Consider the following 5528-nt stretch of genomic DNA (forward strand, 5'->3'; position numbering starts at 1 on the left):
AAAAAAAAAAAAAAAAAAAAAAAAAAAAAAAAAAAAAAAAAAAAAAAAAAAAAAAAAAAAATTCAACAGTGGAAGCCCCAGCAAGGCAAGCTTCCCTCTTGAACAGTAATTTACATGGAAATGTGAGGTGACTGTATCTGTTGTAAATTTTACAGAACATAGGTTTGAATAGTCAGCACAGTTTTATAGTTTCGACCCACTTATTTCCTCAAGCTTCTTAGTTTCCATGGGCAGGTTGGGCATCCTGCTGTACACTCAGGATCAGTTGGAAATAAAACCACTGAGAGAGCCCCGGTGGAAGGCACAGAGCTGCCCAGGCTTCCGGCCAGCGCTGTGCAAGGCCATGACATTTCATGTGGTTTCCATCTGAAGCTACGAAGGACTGGGGTTTGTCTGTCTGTACCTATGAATGTATGCATGTGGGCCTCCACCTCGGCTGGTAATGATTTATGCCTAACTCACTCCAGGCTCCATGGAAATGAACTTTGGTGAACTTGGTACAAGTTCAACATCGTAACCAAACCTAAAATTCCACGAGTTTTGTCTGGGATTCAATTTCAAAATGAGAACATATCTTTCCAAGGTACATGCTTCCAGCTATTGTTGATTATTTGGCCTCAATATCTGTTAATTTTAATATTGTGCATTCCTGTATAACTAGAATAACTTAAGATAATTGAAACTTGCAGGACTAGCCCTGTGAGGTGGGGTAGTTGTAGAACACCCTAGATTTCAAAGTATGTTCCATAAAGGAGCTTGCAAATAATGAGGATTCTGTGGTGGTCCTTGGCAATGAACATTTATTAGTTGCTTATAACTGTCCTCTTTTCTCTCCATACCTCTACCTCATCCCTAACCCACCCTATCAAAAATGAGATGAGAAATCAGCCAGACTGAACGGTTGCTGCTCCTTTGTTGATTCTGACTTCCCAACTTTCTGCCTTTATTTTTCTGTCTTTTACCTGGAATAGTTTCTCTCCTTTTGCCATATGCATATAACCGCGCTAATTGTAAGGCCCAGTTTACAGCTTCTTCATCCAGGGAGGCTTTCCTGACTCTGTTAATTGGAAATAACCTTTTATCTGTATTTTCATAACTGTATGGAGTGGCATAATCATCGTGATGTGTGTGGTGTGTGTGTGTGTGTGTGGTAGTAGGTTATATATAATATAATCTCCCACCCTAGGTCATAGGATACTTAAGGGCAGGACTAATGAATCTTACTATCATTCAGTTGTTAGAAAGATGACTTAGTCAATTTATACTTATTGAAAGAAGAATGAATGAATCAATAAATGAATGTTCATTGTATTCAAATATAAAGTAATAGGATAACTTGAACATATCCTTTAAGTCCCCGAAGAGAAAAATGCAGTGAAAGATAGTATTTAAGGAAGAAAGATATTTTCAGAGCCCTTATTGCTCTTGTGTATTGTCTAGTTAATGCTAACCTCACCACCACTGTCAGTCCTAGAAGGGCAAGCATTTCATTGTCCTCATTCACTGCTACATCCCCAGCCCCCAGCATAGTAATTGGCACATAACAGACCCTCAATACATGTTTGCTGAATGAATTACATAGGGAATTTTGTAAAGCAAAGACTCTTTATAGACAGGGAAATTTTTGAGGCATTAAAAGAAGATAAGATAATGCAAACAAAACAAAACCTAAAGCATCTTAAGTCCAATCACTAAAAATAGTCTCCAAATTTCTCTGTGTCTGACCTTGTCTGAGCCTCCTTGAGCTCTGAGTTCTCCCCCTGTACAATGTCAAGCCAGGGAGGCAGCCATAAGTGATAATCTATGTAAACTCAACCACTCTCTCATTACCCCAGAGTAGATTGTAAAAACTGATACTGCCTCTTGAGAGTTCTTTTGGAGAGCACTCTCTACTTTCAAAGTAGCTCCCAAACTTGATAAGATCCAAATCTTTGGAGGAAAGATTAACATCGAACCCAGTGGGGATTTTTAATCACATTTAAACAAGATAACGCATTATCGGAGTGAAAATTAATCCACACTTCTACACTGTGTTATTTGTGCAACTTGACCCATGGAAATTCATTTAACTAGTTATCTGGTCCTTTTCATGTCATAGGCTTTACAGTCTTGACATCTAAATATCTTTAATTTATAAGTATTCAAATGGGTCTTGATTATGAGAGCTAAAAATTTTATTATTATTTCTTGCTTCGTAAAGTAAGTAAAACAATCAAACTCCTAAAGGGAGTATATCAGAATCACATTTCCAATTAGAACAGCAGTTTTATAACATCAGGTACCCAAAGCTGACAACACAAACAAATTCATTTAGTTCTGCATTCAAAATGTAATATCAGCTGGAAGAAATCTACACAAAATTACATAGTATCCTACCTTTGTTCATAAAGAGATGAAGAATGGTTGGTGTATATTTTAATGAATTTTGTAAAACAACTAATCTCTCGCTTAAAATTCCTTACATTTCCAGACAGTTCTTGTGACTTTTGATGGTATCAGATCCTATTTAAAATAGACAAAACTTTATTTATACCGCAAACTATTCACATCTCTTTCCACAAATGATTTTAAATGGAATTCTCATTGACATTTCATTAGAAAAAGAATAGGAAGGATTATCTTCACTTAGCAAATTATATTTACCTAGTTAATGGAAATGAAAATTATAAATATGATGATAGGAAAAGGAGCTTAAGATTTTCTAATACTTCAAATACCTTAATTTGATAAGCATTATTCATATATTAACTACTCAGCCAGGAAACATTTCTCAACCACTAATATGAAATGAGGATAGCATAGCACAAAGTGGTTTGTATACAGTTTCATGCAAATTATTGCAGGTGAATTACTGATTATTTTTATTTACTTATTATAAAGAAAGGCAATTCCAAAAGATTTATCTGTTAACTGGGCTTGATACTGTTCATAATTATAATTATAATAGCTATCAAATTCTGTAAAGTTGTTTTAAAAGCATATTAATATCACATTCTAAATTAAACTTCATTTTTACTATATCAAGCACTAACAGGTGACAGTATAAACAAATTCATTTAGTTCAACCATTTATTTTACTTTAAAATGTTATAATGTAATTCCAACACTTTGTATGTGATATGCATTTTAGTAAACTACTCATAGGATGAATTCTAATCTCCAAATACAAACTATAATTACCTACATAATTGCATTTCTGAGTTGGACGAGTGCAGTAAAAGTAAAATAGCTTCAGAATTCTGATGAGAAAAGCCTTCACTCACTTCCCTCAATATTTTAGGTCTTTTTTTTTTTTTTTTTTTTTTCTTTAATGAGACAGGGTCTCTCTCTGTCAGGGTTGTCAAGGATGCAGTGAGCTATGATCAGGCCACTGTACCCCCGACCTCCTAGGTTCAAGTGATCCTCCCACCTCATCCCCAGAAGTAACTAGGACTACAGGTGCACAACACAACCCCTAGCACATTTTTATATTTTTTGTAGAGATAGGGTTTTGCCATGTTGTCCAGGCTGGTCTCAAACTCTTAGACTCAGCAATCCGCCAGCCTCGGCCTCACAAAGTGCTAGGATTACAGGCATGAGCCACCGTGCCCAGTTAACAGTTTAGGTCATTCTTGACTTTCTTTGAAAACACAAAATGGCTAATTTAATGATGAGTTCAAATATACTCATATCTTCTAAAGTGTTACATTAGTCAATACATGACAAATACTCACAAAATCAGCATTTCTTCTCTACGTTCATTTACTATTAGAAATGTGATGAATAGGGACATAAAGAAGCTGGAAACCATCATTCTCAGCAAACTAACACAAGAACAGAAAACCAAACACTGTGTGTTCACACTCATAAGTGGGAGTTGAACAATGAGAACACATGAACACAGGGAGGGGAACATCACACACCAGGGTCTGTCGGGTGATGGGGGGCTAGGGGAGGGATAGCATTAGGAGAAATACCTAATGTAGATGACGGGTTGATGGGTGCAGCAAACCACCATGGGACCTGTATACCTATGTAACAAACCTGCATGTTCTGTACATGTACTCCAGAACTTAAAGTATAATAACAAAAAAAGGGAGCTCTAATAAACAACATAAAACTGAAGAAAAAAAAGAGAAAGAAATGTGATGAATAGGACAAAACTATGTTATCACATATTCCCTGTTTTTTGGAAATCAAAACAAACCTGTGACGTTGGCGGGGCAGGTGTTTTCCCTTCATGTTAAATATGAGAAATCTAAGACATAGCCTGAGCTCCTCAAGATCACATAGGTGGTAAAAACAAGACACAGAGAGCTAGATTAGAAGCAAAGGATCTGTCAGCAAAAAATTAATGAAATATTATGCATTTAGGTCAGCCAGAACTACTACCTCCATTTTCAAAATTTTTTCCCAAGAACTCTGACTTGCTTTCTATGGATCATCCTAATTTGTTTTGCTTATACTTATATGGCAGCATGTCCTCCACATCTGACCAGTTTATTCCAATTAGATTTCTATTTTCCATTGTCTTCAGATCCAAGTGCTGGCATATCCTTACACAGTTCTTTTTAGGATGTCAATCAAATGTCCTACAACTCTTCCTTTTGAAGCAGTTTGTACCTGAGAGAAATCAGAAGGCCAGAAATAAAATTCTAGTAGGTCAAAAATATGTTCTAGGAAGAAACTTGCTTTGTATATAGTCGTTCAACAAACATTCACTTGATTTTTACCATATATCTGACAATGGCTGAGGACATTACTCCCTAGCCAACAGGTAACTACAGTATACCATGGTATGTGCTCTAATAGAAGCAACACGTTACAGAGCTCCCAGGAGGGGGTTAGAAAACACTGAGGGAGTTAGGGAAGGCTAATAGAGAAGAGAACAATTGAGACAGCCATCAGAAGATGAAAAGGAATCAGCAAGTAATTCGAGCAAAGAAGAGGGCTGGCCGGCCTGGTGTGGCACTGATATAGATCTGACCCCCTCTGGTAGAATGAGATAGGTCCCACAGAGCAGCAATTTAGGATAGGTCAGATGGCTTATAAATCCAAATTTTATGCCATATTAAAAATTTGCCCTTGTTCCTGAGGTAAAGGTAAGCCACTGAGGGTTTTTAAGTTGCAGTGTGCTTAGACTTGCATTTTAGAACGATCATTCTGGTGGCATATAATGAAAGGGAGACGAAGACTGTAGAGAATTTGAGGACCTTTTTATGCTCCCATTGTGAGAAGATGAAATTCTCGACTTTTGTGGTGGCAGGGGCAAAAAGGAGGAGATAAAGAGACAACAAATATTTGAAAAATAGACTCATCCTATGCCTTGATGAGGAAAGTGAGTCAGCAAGGATTCCAAGGTCTCCAGCGTGGCATTTGTGAGTGCCGACAGCATCAGCAGAGAGAGAGAGAGACAGAGAGAGAGAGAACTCAGGAGCTGGTCTAAGAGACAAGACACTGAGTTGTGTTACAGCACTATGATCAAGTTTGCTTGTGTCCAGATTGTTCTTCCAAGTCAATATTATAGCTGAATTTTTTTTTTTTTTTTT

The 5528-nt window shown here is 36.9% G+C and overlaps 1 protein-coding gene across 2 annotated transcripts in view; it reads right to left on the minus strand.

Moving 5' to 3' along the window:
• The window catches only part of LOC108531141 (protein kish-A-like), a 78815-nt gene that overhangs the window by 8063 nt on the left and 65224 nt on the right, over positions 1-5528 (minus strand). The window contains exon 4 of one of the 2 annotated variants that reach the window (XM_017874451.1): positions 2377-2502. In XM_017874451.1, coding sequence (XP_017729940.1) covers positions 2459-2502 — 44 coding nt within the window. In that variant the 3' untranslated portion in view covers positions 2377-2458. Of the gene's footprint in view, positions 1-2376; positions 2503-4387; positions 4603-5528 lie in introns of those variants that run through there. The other variant, XM_017874450.1, reaches the window with a different exon arrangement.

This window comes from Rhinopithecus bieti, unplaced genomic scaffold (assembly GCF_001698545.2).
Source record: "Rhinopithecus bieti isolate Rb0 unplaced genomic scaffold, ASM169854v2 scaffold_9224, whole genome shotgun sequence".
NCBI lineage: Eukaryota > Metazoa > Chordata > Mammalia > Primates > Cercopithecidae > Rhinopithecus > Rhinopithecus bieti.